This window comes from Carica papaya, chromosome 5 (genome assembly GCF_054855325.1).
Source record: "Carica papaya isolate Zhongbai chromosome 5, ASM5485532v1, whole genome shotgun sequence".
Classification (NCBI taxonomy): Eukaryota; Viridiplantae; Streptophyta; class Magnoliopsida; order Brassicales; family Caricaceae; genus Carica; species Carica papaya.
Window position 1 is genome coordinate 128,237 of NC_142313.1, and position 14,641 is coordinate 142,877.

The following is a 14,641-nucleotide window of genomic DNA, read 5'->3' on the forward strand; positions in this document are numbered from 1 at the left end:
TAGTAGTTTATTTAAAGCATCGTACATTGTATCTCTACGAAACATAAAAAGTATTCGTAGTATAAATCTAACTGTAATCGTTTATTTTTTGTTAAAAACTTGTGATTTAGTATTTAACGTAATAAATAACGAAAAAAATAGTTTGTAATTATTAAAATTAAAAATAAAATAGTTGTTTCGTTTATATATAGACGGAGAAATCATAAACATTCATATCGTAAATTTAATTTTTAGTGAATGAAAAGAAATATATTTATATGAATATTAAAACTCAAATAGGAAAAGAAAAAAATTAGAGCATCAATTTAAAAGAAAATGATGAAAATAGTAGTCTATTTGAAACATTGTAGATTGTATCTCTACGAAACATAAAAAGTATTCATAGTACAAATCTAACTGTAATCGTTCATTTTTTATTAGAAACTTGTGATTTAGTATTTAACGTAATAAATAACAAAAAAAATAGTTCGTAATTATTAAAATTTAAAATAAAATAGTTGCTTCGTTTAGATACAGACGGAGAAATCATAAATATTTATATCGTAAATTTAATTTTTAACTAATAAAACATAAAAGGTATTCATAGTACAAATCTAATTATAATAGTTCATTTTTTATTAGAAACTTGTGACTTACTATTTGACGTAACAAGTAACGAAAAAAAATAGTTTTTATTTATTAAAATTAAAAATAAAATAGTTGTTTCGTTTAGATACGAACGTAGAAGTTATAAATAAATATTTTTAAGGAATGAAAAGAAATATATTCGTATGAAACTTATAGGAAAAGAAAAAAAATTATTAATGAACAATTCTTTGGGAGAAAGTAGACGCAATGGAATTAATTATTAATATTCTCATTTTTCTTCCCTCCCCTCCCCCCCCAAATCTTAATCATTAACATACTCTGAATGTGGAATTATTAATTATTAATTATTAATTAATTTCTTCTCTTAATCATCACCGACCAACTTGTTTATCTTCTTCTATATTAATTTTCCATAAATTTAAGTAAATTACCACTTAATTATTAAATTATAATAGAATATTTATATCCCTTTAAATACATACATACATACATATGTGTGTGTGTATGTATATATGTTTTGTGGGTTTTGGTTGACCTACGAACAACAAAAGAGACCTTTTCAAAGAAAATTAAGGGGTATGTTTATACACATTCTAGTATATTATATGTTTTCACGTGCCGCACGTTCTGGCTGACTTCGTCGCCATCAATAATAATAAATATAATAAAAAAAAATATGCAAGAAAAAGAATTTTCCACGTGGTAAAGTCGTAATTTAATTTTCCCGAATCCAAGTTGAGTATTAAAAATTGGGTGGGACGAAAATCTGCGACGCGGGCCCACGTGCTTAATAATTGCCGTGTATAAAATGCATTTCCGTCTACTCGCCGTAATTTAATTACTATTTATTTTATTTAAATTATGATTATTAATATTTTTTACAAATTTACTCTCTCTCTTTTTTTACGAAACTGTTAATTTGAATATTATTTATATAAATATATATATATATATATATGGTACAAAATTAGACGTTTCTATGTTAACGGCTTCACAAGAAACAGAGGGACCTCATTTATTAATATAATAATTCATTATATTGAGACTCCCTCCCTCCCTCCCTCCCTCCCTCCCTCCCATTCCCAACCACCCACCCACACACACACAAAACCCAGATCTCCATCCACCTCTCAGCTGCTCCCCGTTCCGAGTGTTTGGATGGTCGGACAAAAAGCCATCCAACCAGAAGAAACCAAGGGAATGCGACTGGGAAAGTACGAGCTCGGCAGGACCCTCGGTGAAGGCAATTTCGGCAAGGTTAAATTCGCCAAGGACTTGAATTCCGGTGACTCCTTCGCCGTTAAAATCCTCGAGAAGAACAGAATCATTGATCTCAAGATCACTGATCAGGTTAGTAAATCATCTCCGATTTATTCTCTGCTCAATGCGCTTTCGTCTCTCTTTTTCTTCTTCTTCTTCTTCGTCGTCTTTTCTGCTCTCTTTTCCTTCACGCAAAATACGGCTCCGGATTTTGACGTTTATTCTCTTTCTATCTGCTGTTACAATTTTGAATACGTTAACGAGTTAGCAGATAACTGATAATTTTGGCTATTCCATTTTTGTTTTTCTACGTAATCACATAAATTTCCTGACCTTCTTATAGATTCCTGATTAAAAGTATGAATCATTAGAGTATTTTTCTGTTCCGATTCCGATTGCCAAAACAAAATTAGAGAGGTACTAGTTAACAGGTTCCTTTCTTGGCGTTTCTGTCCGGTGTTATGTTTCCGTGTTGAAATTTTGTGGAGAATATTACGCGACATGTATTATAGCGGTTTCTCTGAAATTTCCATTTTGCTAACAGTAGCAATTTTCTCTGGTGTTATAATTTGCAGATAAAAAGAGAGATCGCCACTTTGAAGCTTCTTAAACATCCTAACGTAGTTAGATTACACGAGGTAATCATTAACACTCTTTCTCTCTTGCTTTAAGTGCATGACAAGCAACGTCTTCTGATTTTTTTTTATCTCTTTATGAACATTACCACAAAACAAATCTCTGATTATTTATCTTCGACTTTTAATCATCTATCTTTGTTACTGAACATGAATTAGGGTTGCTTTTCATTTCGATTTTATTATCTTCAATTTGTAACGGACATAATTTTAAATTTAAAAAATATAGACGCTGATCTCACCGTAAATTGGATGAGAGAGGGATCAAGCATCCATTTTCACCCCTGTGACTCTAGACAGATTCCTTGAACCAGCGGAGATACTTCACTTTTTTTTTTTTCCTCTTTATTTGCAAGATTATCATGATGAGGCCTAATAATGTAATTTCGCTCCCAATCACAAAATTGTTTGGTTGCCAAAGTTTCATTTTCCGCCATTATTATTTTGTTTTTGGATTATACTATGTGGCCTCTATTCAAGCAGGGTAAGACGTATTAATAGGGTGGTTAATGATTTGTGGACAGCTTTATTCATAAGTCTCCTCTAAACCCCCCCCCAAAAAAGAAAAGAACAAGTACCTTTTTCCTTCTGTGATACATTATTGGCTGCTAATAAGCAACCCTCAAAAAAAGTGTCGGCCCTCTAATTTTCTTGCTTGGACATAGCATTTTGTTATGGACAAGGTTTAGTAGCCAACACCACTAGGCCACGTGGCATAACTGTATACAATATATAGAACTCAATCATGTCCAACACTGGCAGCTCTTTTACTCCAGTAGAGATAGTGGGTCCCTAGTTTCCATAAATCTCTTTGTTTTATCTTTTGCGTAGTTGCTATAGATAAGATCTGATACCAGATGACATAAATGTATGTATAAATGCATATTGGTATTTGTAGGGTCCACTCTATGGGGGACCTCAGTTTGTGACGTTGTATCTCATGGTTTCCACCAGCGATGTACACACTCTCTCTTCACTGGCATATGCTTTGTTGCTAAATTGATGCAACACAAGATTTTGTCTTGGTCGTATATCATTTTCAATCCACTTTCAATATGTGGATACATCTAGATTTGGTCCATCCTTCCCAATCATGAACCCTGTTTACTAGCAGGATCATGTGGGTGCAGGAGACATTAAAGGTTAAGTAGCTCATGAGTTTGTCTTGTGGCTTCCATTAAAAGCCACATTTAATCATCGGTCTACTGGATTTGATAAAGATCTCCAAACACTGACTAATAAGAAGGATTAATAGAAGAACTCTTGATTAGTGAGTTTCTTTCTAAAAGAGCTATATTACATGTGCCGATGCAGATTATTTTATGTTGGCTTTGTTGGTGGCAAATTCACAGGTCTTGGCAAGCAAAAATAAGATTTATATGGTCCTAGAATATGTAACCGGAGGGGAACTGTTTGACAGAATTGTAAGTATACTTTTTGGACTTCATTGTTTTTTATATGTTTAATTAATGATAAACATTATTAAGCTTCCTAACCTTTCAGGCCTCCAAGGGAAAGCTTACGGAAGCCCAAGGGAGGAAACTTTTTCAGCAGTTGATTGATGGTGTGAGTTACTGTCATAGCAAAGGTGTTTTCCACAGGGATCTCAAGGTTAGATTTAGCCCTTTTTTTGTTTTCATAAAATTATGACATTATTAACAGAATAAATTGCAATGAGTGGTTCAGCTTGTCTCGAAGTCATTTTAATGCAAGTATTTGATTTTGGACTTGCAGCTAGAGAATATTCTTCTAGACGCAAAGGGAAATATTAAGATATCAGATTTTGGCCTTAGTGCTCTGCCTCAGCATTTTAGAGTATACCTTCCTGACTAAAAATAATTTTTATGAAAGGATTCTTTTTGGTAATTTTTCCAGTTAGTAACTGTTCTATCTTTGACATGTCAGGATGATGGCTTACTGCACACAACTTGTGGAAGTCCCAACTATGTGGCACCTGAGGTCCTTGCTAATAGAGGTTACGATGGCGCCACATCAGATGTATGGTCATGTGGTGTCATCTTATATGTGATTCTCACTGGATACCTACCTTTTGATGACAGGAACCTTGCTGTTCTCTATCAGAAGGTAGTAAATAATTACCTTTATTCTTTATTCTTTTTCTGACAGGATAATCCGCTGATTGATGAATATTTTTATCTCTTCAATCTCATTAACTTTGAGGTTCAACTTTGCTGAGCAATTGCAGATCTTCAAAGGGGATGCTCAAATGCCCAAATGGTTATCACCTGGTGCCCAGAACATGATAAGGAGAATTCTTGATCCAAATCCTCTTTCCAGGATAACAATAGCTGATATCAAAGCTGATGAATGGTTCAAGAAAGATTATGCTCCTGCAAATCCTAATGATGACGAAGAAGATATTCACATTGATGATGAAGCCTTCAGGATACGTGAACTTGTATGAACTTGGAGCTTTGTTCTTCTTGGTCATGTTGGTATATATTTTATTGAAACTGAAATAATTCTTTGTTTCTCTTTGCGAAGCCAACTGAAGAAGTGAGGACCCCTGAATCACCTACTCTCATCAATGCTTTTCAGTTGATTGGAATGTCCTCATGCCTTGACCTTTCTGGTTTCTTTGAGCAAGAGGTGAGGTTGGAAGTAAAGAAGTACAGCCTTCACAAATCTTTTTGTATTAGCAGTTGATAATCTGAATATATGACTTTAGTAGGTAGCTAATTTCAGAATATGGTTGTTCTGTTGTAATGTAGGATGTCTCAGAGAGGAAGATCCGATTCACATCAAATCACTCTGCAAAAGAATTGCTTGAGAAGATTGAGAATATTGTTACAGAGATGGGATTTCAAGTGCAGAAGAAAAATGGAAGGGTTAGGATCATGGATCTTAATAATATGTCAGCATTCATTTGGCAGCGATGCTATAGTTTGATGGTACACTAAATCAATAAAATATTAACACTCGCGATTAACTGAGGTTGTCATATTCATGTATTTCAGTTAAAAGCAACACAAGAACAAGGAGGGAAGAAAAGTTTTGGTAGTTTATCGGTTGCAGCAGAGGTGAAATCATTTTTCAACAAATTTATATGGATTATAAAGCAAGTTTAAGAAGATTTTGAATATTTTGAATATGGTTTTATTAGCTAATCACATTCTTTGTTGTATTATCATCAATCAGGTGTTTGAGATAAGTTCATCACTGTATGTAGTTGAATTAAGAAAATCATATGGTGATTCTTCGGTTTATAGACAGGTATTTTTATCTCTCCACTCGTGTGTGTGTTTCTTTTTTAGATGTATTTCATCTTACATTCAGTTTATTTGATGCTGCAGTTGTGTAAAAAACTATCGAATGATTTAGGTGTTCCTGCAAGCCAAGGGCTCTTGTCAACAGAGGTGTCACCCACCCTGAGTGCTTAATTTAAACAGCATATTGTAATTATTCATAGACGCAGACAAGTTGTAGTCTCTGTAAAATAGAAACATCTTTTTGAGGTGCCATAGTGCTATTATGTATTCAGATGATTATATATTTAGTGGAATATAAGGTTTCCAGTTACGAAAATGGCATATTTAAAATGAAAATAATGTTTGCTTGCATATGGTATTAGTATCTTTAGATTATACCCTTTAACTTGGTCTCATTCCTCTTAAAAAAAAAAAAAAAATTACCTGTAAGTACATATTTGTGCCTTTCATGTTTCTTAAAGATAAAGCAAATGACATGAGTCAACATTTTTATGGCGAAACCCGTTCTCTCTGTTTTTTTTTTTTTGGGGGGGTAGGGGTGTGGATTTTTATTTGTTAATGTAACATTACTCCTAATGTTTACAGCCAGTCAAGAACAGTTCATTGATATCTATTTACAGCCGATCAAGGCAGTTTACTGATATCTTTACACTTCGTTAGATGGTTTGTCACTTCAAACATTGTCCATCAGAGTGCATACTTCCTCGAAAGCTACTGAATCCTCCTCTTCTTCTTCCTCTTTTTGTTAATCAAAAACTAATGAACTGATGCTGGGGGGTATTTTGGAGAAATTATTCTATAAGTTTGGTAGACCAGTTCAAAAGTGTCAATGGTGTACTGCGGGTAAGGGTTCCCAAAACGTTCCTGCTTTTCTTCTGTATCCTATTGTTTTAGATTTTTTTTTTTAAGGAACAGGATTTTGCTTCAGGACTTGGAAATCTTTAGAAAGAAAAGGCTATTGAAAAAAAAAAAGAAAAAAAAAAGAAATAGTTACAGCAAATATATTCTTCAAATACATAAATACATTGTCAATATCATTCAACATTTTTCTATTTGATTCCGTAGAAGTACATGCATCTTCTACAAGTTGAAGCCTACCTCTTTTGAATCATAATATTACGATGCATCACACAGCAGAAATTTGTAATTATCTACAATCCACACAGCGGACATGGCAATTGAATATATTTTTTGTGACTTGCATCATATTCTTAAATCTTGAGTAACACTTAAACCGAGATGCAAACGAGTCTAATTTGCAAGCCTGTCACCAAGTTCTATTTGATTCCGTAGAAGTACATGTATCTCCTACAAGTTGAAGCCTACCTCTTTTGAATCATAATATTACGATGCATCACACCGCAGAAATTTGTAATTATCTACAATCCACACAGCGGACATGGCAATTGAATGTATTTTTTGTGACTTGCATCATATTCTTAAATCTTGAGTAACAGTTAAACTGAGATGCAAACGAGTCTAATTTGCAAGCCTGTCACCAAGTTCTTTGCTATATACCTGAATCAAGCCGCTGTTGTCTGCCATCTGAAGCTTCTCATTTAATGTTGTCCGGTACTGGTCATCTTTGTCCTCTAAGTTGCGCATAAATTCAACCTAAAGAAATAATGTGTGGTTACAACAAAATAGAACATCAAATAGATCAGCTATTCGTTAGTGTGTGCTATTGAATGAAATATCATTTAAATAAGCTGTATGAGAATGCTAACAAATCCCACGAAGAATCAAAAACATCATCTCCATAGCTAAATGACAATGATGATTTCCTATCCAACATAAAATTATCTACTTCTATCAAGATTTGGTATCAAAGTCAAGGTATCTTACTTCAGGGAGGCACCTTAGTAGTAGTAGATTACAAAAACTGGGTTCTTAAAAGTGCAAACCATCTATCCCCAAGTCCTGATCCTATCTTTCCAAGTTTTCACTAAAAGTATTGCTAAACCAGCCATGTTAGTTTTTTTTTTTTTTTAAAAAATTCTTTTAGTGAATGATAGGAGAAAAAAGCACCAGCCGAACACCATCAAAATCTGTTGAGAACAATTATCACTCAGTGGTATTCAAATTATGACTGATCAGAGAAATAGGATGCATATGGATTATCAATGTGTTAATTAAACCAGTATCCAATATTCATATTAAGCCAGGATGTCCTCATTACTTCCATTACAAAGAAAATTGATACGTACTTGTTTCTGAAACAAGTTAAATTCATCGGAGCTCAGAGAACCATCGCTGTTTGAATCAAGAAGTTGCATCATCTCCCGGGCATCTTCACCTGGTGCACCAAGCTCTTCCATCACTTCCATTAGCTCCTCGATACTAATCCTTCCATCACCATTCTTATCAAGAAGCCGGAATACCCGATCTCTCTGATCCACTTGAAGACCTTTGTGATTTGCAGAAGGAAAGTCTTTAAGACGCAGTGCTGCAAGTTCAGCAGCAGCCATCATTATGGCCTTAAGCCGCTTCGCCTGAACATCAACAAATAAAAATCTGTTTCTAACGTAATGCCAATTTAAAGCATGCAGATCAAATGGTTCACACTGTTTTAACAGACATTAGAACTTTTTTTTTTTTTTAATTTTTTTAAAAAAGGAGAAAAGGAGAGGGAAAACTTGGCCAGAGGATCCTCTTCGCGCTTTGAAGTTTCTACAGGATTGAATTCTTCGTATATGGACACAGAGTAAATCTAAGACTACTTCTCAAAAGAAGAGCAGAGTGCTGACCTCTTCTAAATCAGTAACACCACCTTTGTACAGGGAATGGGATGCAGTCCCACCAGCAGCCAACAAATCCATTTCAGTAGTTCGTATTTGTATCTCCATTAGAGGTCTGGTCCTGCCATCCTCACTCACATTCACTGCCATATGTAGACTCCTGTACCCATTTGCCTTGGGCTTGGCAATGTAATCTTTGGTTCTGTGTGGCATTTCTTTCCACATAGACTGGATAATTTCACGTGCCCTGTAGCATGCTTTCTCACCTAATTCTGACATATCTACTCCAGATTTAGGCTTCACTATGACCCGCAGCCCAAGAATATCATTTACTTCTTCTAGCTCCCGTCCATCTTTCACCAGCTTCTTCATTGTGCTATAACGACTTTTATAACGGCCTTTGACTGAGACATCATTTACCAAATCCACCAAAGTGGAATCAGCTTTTAAGGATTGAAGCAGCTGTTCCTTGTAAATATCTATCAGAGGTTTACTCCCGGCCTCATGGCTTCTTAACCAGGCATCCACATAAAGGTAGGAATATGGGAACAGGTAGCGAAATGAAAGGTCCTGCAGCTCCAGTGACAAATAGTTGGTTCCAACAGCATGAGCTAAGGGCGCATGTATTCTCATGACCTCTAAGGAAAGTTTTTGCTGACGAAATCTTGGCAGGTAATCAAGATGTCTCATCATATCAAGTTTAAGAGCCAACTCTAGAATAATGGCCCTGATGTCATAATAGGTGAGACAGAACTTCCTTAACGCAGTGGCACTTTCATCATCCAAAACATCAATTCTTGAAGGCATATTTTTCATTCGTAGACTTTCATGCAATAGATGAGCAGTACCAATACCTATCTGATCTCTTACTTCATGTATGGATATTAAGCCTGCCTCAAGAACCTCTCTCAAAATGCTGGCTGAAATAACTTCCGCATCCATCTGAGATCAATTCAATCAATAAACAATCAGAGAAAAGCAGTGGAAAATGTGATCAATCAATAAAAATTCGCCAAAAGCTGTGGAGAAATGCATTGCATTGCAACTAATCAAGCAAGGGAGTGAACTTAAGTAATTGGGGAACTCATAAAACCATGACTTGTCTAGTCCAGTTTAAAATATTTCTAGATTTTGAGTGGAAATCCATCAACATTACTAAAAAAATGTAGCCCTGAAGGCATAAGGTTAAAATGGTTTCTTACTTTGGTACCAGCAAGATTACGGGGAGGCAGGCTCCCCTGGCTTGTATGAATGAAATGCAACGAGAAATGCCAAGCAAATACAGGGACAGATAATTCTTAATAACTATAGGATATACACCTCTGTTTTAATGTTGTCAAGGCCTAAATTTGTAACAGAGTTGGTATTATTTTGACAGTTTGCCTGCAAGTTTATACGACTCTAAAATAACCTTTTTGATTGAGACCTGGAAACGATCAACTAAATACAAGACTGGTTCTAGTTTTTAAGCAGATTCAAAAGGATTGATTGGTAAGTGCACTGTAACCTATAATAAAGAATTCTTAAGCCAAATATTGTAATAGTCAAAAGGTCAAACTGATGTTACCGAAAAGAGGAGCGAAACAAATGTGAAGGAAAAGCAAGACTGAAGTGAAGTAGAAGAAATGGAGAGAGAGACCTGGAGATTGGCGAGAAGGAGAGCGAGGGATAAGGCCCTGGAAAGGGGCGAGCGGCCATCGGGAGAAAGAGGAAGTTGCTGGAGGATAGGGATGGAGATCTTGAGAGCCTTGAAGAGGATACGAGATGAGCACGTAGACAACACGTTCATCCTCTCCGTTAGCTCGTTGAAGGCTCCTACCAGTTCCACAACCATCTTGCCGCCGGCCGCCTCGGGTGCTCTGGCCGTCGCCGAAGTTTTCACGGCGGGAGTGTTCCGGAGGAGGTGAATTTGACCGTGTCCTTGGAGAAGCGGCGCCACATGTGGCCTGCGACTGGGGACTCCAAATTTGGGGCTGGAGAATTGAAGAGGATGCCACAGCTCCGTCATTGTCTATACATATATTTACATACATATAAACATTCAGAAGTTACGAAAGAGAAGATTTTAGAAATTTTGAAGAATTTAGAAAATTTTTTGCAGCAACTTTCACTCACTCAGCTGAGTTTGATTTGGGTTATTCCTTCATTTCTATATTCCATGGCTGTTTTCGTGCCAAGTAGGAATCGATTTCTGTTTTTTACTTGAAACCCAAATTATTTTCTACTTTCAGACCTTTTACCAGTTTTTACTGGATGATCAGAGATCACATCTTCTTGACACGTGTCCTCATATAAATGGCAGTCATGTAGAGAACATAAAACACTCTCCACCATAGATACATTCCCCACCCTAAAACCCTACTCTAAATCCCTTTCCGGGCTTTTCCCCGTTTTCTCGTCTTCTCATCTCTTCCACCTTAGTTCAAGCCATGTACCCTGCAACTTCAACCTCCCCTTAACCTTAACAAGCGCAATTCCAACTTCCCCTTTCACTTATTGCCATGTCGGCCTTATCTAGAGGCCTCGTCCCTCGTCTCTACCAGCTCCTCACTTCCAACCCTAAGCTCACATCAACTTCGGCAACTGCATCAGGAGTTCCTCACACCTTCATCTGCCTCCGGAGATTCAGCACCCATGAGTCGGAGGTCGTCCTCCCACCCACCCGGATCATCGAAGCCAAATCCGGAATCATGACCCCCATCTCCAAGCGCACTGGTGTTATTGCCATCAAATGTGGAATGACCGCTCTTTGGGATAAATGGGGTGCTAAGATTCCTATCACTATTTTATGGGTCGACGATAATATTGTTTCTCAGGTCAAGACTGTCGAGAAAGAAGGCATTTTTGCCCTACAGGTAATAGTGACTTCCTACCGAATGAGAATTTACTGACGAGCGCTTTTTTAAACAAAAAAAAAATTTGAGTGCCGAGATCACTCATTGGAAGACCAGAATTTGAAAGTTAATTATTTTTTCTGCTATTTTACTTAACATGGTGAGATGATCTCCTAGATCTTGTTAACCCTAAACCGCTGAAAAGCTATTTCCTTCACTTCTATGAATAGGAAAGGGCATTTGCATAAAGTTCCACTTTTTAATTCGGCCTTAGGTAATGGCTAGCGTAAAAAGAACGTATTCAGCATCGGATTTGGAGAGGTTACCATGGTTTGTGTTTAAAATTCTTTTCTGGTTTTCTATTGTGCTGTTAGTTAGATTGGTTGCGGGCAGAAGAAGGAAAAGCATTTGACGAAGCCAGAAGTAGGCCATTTTAGAGCTCAAGGTGTACCATTGAAGAGGAAGTTGAGGGAGTTTCCTGTGACAGAAGATGCACTTCTTCCTGTTGGTACCTCGATCGGTGTTCGCCATTTTGTTCCAGGGCAGTACCTTGATGTCACAGGAATAACGAAAGGGAAAGGTTTTCAGGTGAACTATTTCTTGCCTTTATTTTCTATTGGCTTTCTTCCTATTGCCTTTTTGTTTAGTTTCTTTCATATTTGCAATGTGCTTCCTAATAAGATCAATTTATTGTACTTCAATGCTAATATTTTCATCTCTCAAATAAAAAGACCATTTTTTGTAAACAAGATACTTTTTAGGAGTTTTAGTAATGATGGACGTGACTAATTGATACTTTAAAAACACTTATTGAGTAAGTGATGGTGTTGAAACCCTCACATTCTTGCGAGCGAGAATCACAAATAGTGCATATAGTTTCAAATGTTTTAGTTCATTAGATCTTAAATTAATACCCTACAAGTATATACTAATATTTTATGCATTCCTTACAAACATGGATATTGGCTAACGATTGCTACTCTCCAATTGGTAAATCATATTATCTTGTTTGGTTTCCCAATATCTAAATGCCAGAAATCTCCGTAGATATATTATTGTGTATGAGTTTTCGTGGTTGGGGCTAGGAAGGTGTGCAATTTTTCTGCTTCAGCATGTCATGTATATGAATTTATGGAGATGAGAATTGTTGCACTTAAAGGGAATAATGAAATTAGGATTTATTGTTTTAGATTCTTCATAATAGCTAAGATTTAATTTGTAAGAGTGTGTAGAGGTGTTTCATATATTTTTACATGCTATAGGTGCTTGGTTTTCTGGTAAGAGGCTAAATCAATGAAGTTTGGGGTAGTTGTGTAAAATCCTGTTGGTTGTGATAGATTAACATTATCATTGCTTTTCTTTTATTCCATGTGGAATCCAGGGTGGAATGAAGAGATGGGGATTTAAAGGAATGCCAGCATCTCATGGTGCATCACTATCACATCGAAGTATTGGTTCCACGGGTCAGAGGGATGCCCCTGGAAAGGTTTGTATGATTTATTAAGGTTATTTAATGTGTTTTAATCTTGATAGCCACTATATGAGATTTTATTGCACGAGAATATTAAAACACTTAAAATCCAAAATTGTTACAAGAGATGCATACAGCAGAATCTTATGTGACAAGAAAAATTCAATGATTCTGCATCTTTGTTTTGTTTCATGTGCCATATCTCTGAAATGTTCGTATCGTCTAATATACTGTCTGATTCTGATGGTGTTTTATGACTAAACTGATAGATTAATATCAGGGAGAACAGAACAATCATTACTCTAATGTTTATGATAGGGCAGGTCTAAAACTTTCCCCAGAAATTTAGGTTTATATTTTCCTCTTTCTCTTCCTAGAGCTCGGTTCAGGTGGGGCGAGCTTTTCCTTTTGTCCTCCCTTGGACTGTCTTCCTGTTGTATGCTGGGTTTGGATTATTTATACTTTGCTTTTCTTTCTAGAGCAAGTGGTAATTATATAGAAGACGGAGGACGCCATTTATTTAAACCCATTGTTGACCTCTTTTCTGCATTACTGTATAAAATGATGTTTCATGATTATGATTTTCTTTGTAAACTGCTAACGATTTTTGCAGTATTGTGAGTGTTTTTGGGGTGTAATATTGTTAATTACACTGTTCTATGACAGGTTTTCAAAGGCAAGAAGATGCCTGGGCGTATGGGTGGGAAGCAGAGAACAGTAAAAAATGTATGGGTCTACAGAATAGATCCAGCAAGGAATTTGATGTGGGTTAGAGGACAGGTATGATTCTTTTTCAACTATGCTTTCTGATATAAATCTAAAAAATATGCGGATAAAGGTGCCTTGATTATGTGGAGTTCCTGCAAAATGGTGTTACAATTTACTGAAGTGTGGAACTATTTTAAGGGTTTACCAATGATCGGGTTTTGGCAAAATGTTTTGTGCATATGGTATAATATCTGTATGCATTTTTTATCATTTGATCCTTCAAGGGACTGGGTGGTTGTGGTGAAAAACACGTAGTTGGTAGGATGAGCTTTGTCATTGCATTTTACACATGAATAATAGGAGATTGCTGTTCCTACTGGACTCTTATTATCACAGATTGCACATTTTCATATGTCAAAAGAAATTGAAACGAGAATTGCAGAAAAGAAATAGAAAGGGGAATCGGAAGAAGAGGCTTTCATATGGATGTGTGTGTACATATATATTTTCATAAAGTCATTGTCCTATTAAATATCTTCACAGAAATGTTTTTTATTTTTCTTTTTTTGGGTTAAATAGGTTCCAGGTGCCACAGGGAACTTTGTGTTTGTAAAAGATGCTTTCTATAACAAACCTGATGTTTCATCACTTCCATTCCCGACTTACTTTGCGGCAGAAGATGAGGATGCAACGGAATTGGGACCTCTTACTGCTGATCTTGGCGATGTAGATCCATTCATGTTGGCAGATTGATGGGGGCTTATGGTGATAATTGTTATAGAGAAACTCGTTTCTTTTTATTTGGTATGGTATTGGGTTGTTCTTTCACCAGAGTTGAGGGGATGGGACCTGGGGAGGCTCTTAGATGGAGATTTTAAATCATAATGTTACAGGACTGAATGAAGATGGGAGGCATGTAATTTTTACATTTTTTTTCAATTAAATTGGCCTCTGATCTTCTTTTTTCCTGGTAAACATAATTAGGAAGGACATAACCTGCGCGTTTATGGCGCCAAGGAAGGTCTGGAAACAACCCCTCTGGGACTAAACTTGGCCTTGGAATTTTAATGTGTAGGTAACGAGTTGGGGAAATAAAACATTAGTCTGGAGGTAGCATTAGTTGTTTATTGGCGTGTCTTCTGAATTAATTTCAAAGTAGTCGATGAATGCTTGGTGG

The 14,641-nt window shown here is 36.2% G+C and overlaps 3 protein-coding genes and 1 long non-coding RNA gene across 5 annotated transcripts; 2 read left to right on the top strand and 2 right to left on the bottom strand.

Annotated features, from left to right (window-relative positions):
• Positions 1–1,704: 1,704 nt before the first annotated feature.
• Positions 1,705–2,797, bottom strand: LOC148253638 (uncharacterized). The gene is made up of 2 exons (XR_015819306.1): positions 2,726–2,797; positions 1,705–2,081 (listed from the first exon to the last, which is right to left on the bottom strand). It is a non-coding gene; the product is annotated as an uncharacterized LOC148253638 (long non-coding RNA).
• Positions 1,747–6,064, top strand: CIPK17 (CBL-interacting protein kinase 17). Of its 2 annotated transcripts, XM_022033772.2 has the most exons (12): positions 1,747–1,938; positions 2,424–2,486; positions 3,836–3,907; positions 3,987–4,094; positions 4,218–4,298; positions 4,389–4,568; positions 4,690–4,902; positions 4,989–5,093; positions 5,216–5,332; positions 5,462–5,524; positions 5,643–5,717; positions 5,798–6,064. In XM_022033772.2, exons 1-12 carry the CDS (start codon positions 1,747–1,749, stop codon positions 5,882–5,884), a joined length of 1,356 nt encoding a protein of 451 aa, XP_021889464.1. In that variant the 3' UTR covers positions 5,885–6,064. The 2 variants fall into 2 exon arrangements, with proteins under 2 accessions (XP_021889464.1, XP_088076532.1); XM_088220406.1 differs by lacking the exon at positions 1,747–1,938 and having other exon boundaries at positions 3,798–3,907.
• A 639-nt stretch (positions 6,065–6,703) lies between these two features.
• CRSH (Ca2+-activated RelA/spot-like protein) lies at positions 6,704–10,699 on the bottom strand. The gene is made up of 5 exons (XM_088220404.1): positions 10,567–10,699; positions 10,091–10,462; positions 8,461–9,393; positions 7,921–8,205; positions 6,704–7,327 (listed from the first exon to the last, which is right to left on the bottom strand). The coding sequence occupies exons 2-5, from the start codon at positions 10,457–10,459 to the stop codon at positions 7,193–7,195; spliced, it is 1,722 nt and encodes a 573-aa protein (XP_088076530.1). The 5' UTR covers positions 10,460–10,462; positions 10,567–10,699; the 3' UTR covers positions 6,704–7,192.
• Positions 10,700–10,803: 104 nt separating this feature from the next.
• On the top strand, positions 10,804–14,428 carry RPL3P (ribosomal protein L3 plastid). Its single transcript, XM_022033776.2, has 5 exons — positions 10,804–11,306; positions 11,664–11,873; positions 12,667–12,771; positions 13,423–13,536; positions 14,044–14,428. Exons 1-5 carry the CDS (start codon positions 10,953–10,955, stop codon positions 14,215–14,217), a joined length of 957 nt encoding a protein of 318 aa, XP_021889468.1. The 5' UTR covers positions 10,804–10,952; the 3' UTR covers positions 14,218–14,428.
• Positions 14,429–14,641: the final 213 nt, after the last annotated feature.